At 62.7% G+C, this 241-nt stretch overlaps 1 protein-coding gene across 1 annotated transcript in view; it reads right to left on the bottom strand.

Moving 5' to 3' along the window:
* EMH_0034040 (uncharacterized protein) overlaps positions 1-241 on the bottom strand; it is a gene marked incomplete at both ends in the record, with an annotated part of 4,684 nt that overhangs the window by 985 nt on the left and 3,458 nt on the right. The window contains one exon of the mRNA XM_013494814.1: positions 3-228. Coding sequence (XP_013350268.1) covers positions 3-228 — 226 coding nt within the window. The remainder of the gene's footprint in view (positions 1-2; positions 229-241) is intronic.

The raw sequence follows: 241 nt of genomic DNA, 5'->3' as shown, positions 1-241 counted from the left end.
AAGTCCTTCTCCTGCTGCTACGGGTGCTGCTGCTGCTGTTGCTGCTGCTGCTCGTGCTGCTGCTGCTGCTGCTGCAGGGGGTTCTGCTGCCTGTGCTGCAGCAGCTGGATCTGCTGCTGCTGCTGCTGCTGCTGTCTCCCCAGCAGCAGAAGGATTTGCGCTTTCTTCTGCCGCGCGTATCTGCAGCTGCTGTTCCTGCTGCTGCTGCTGCTGCTGCTGCTGCTGCTGCTGCAGCAGCAGC

The sequence above is a fragment of the Eimeria mitis genome, genomic scaffold, assembly GCF_000499745.2.
Source record: "Eimeria mitis Houghton genomic scaffold, Emh_scaff1298, whole genome shotgun sequence".
In the NCBI taxonomy this organism is placed as follows: domain Eukaryota; phylum Apicomplexa; class Conoidasida; order Eucoccidiorida; family Eimeriidae; genus Eimeria; species Eimeria mitis.
Note: the sequence above shows the minus strand (reverse complement) of the source record. Positions and strands in the feature narration are given on the sequence as shown.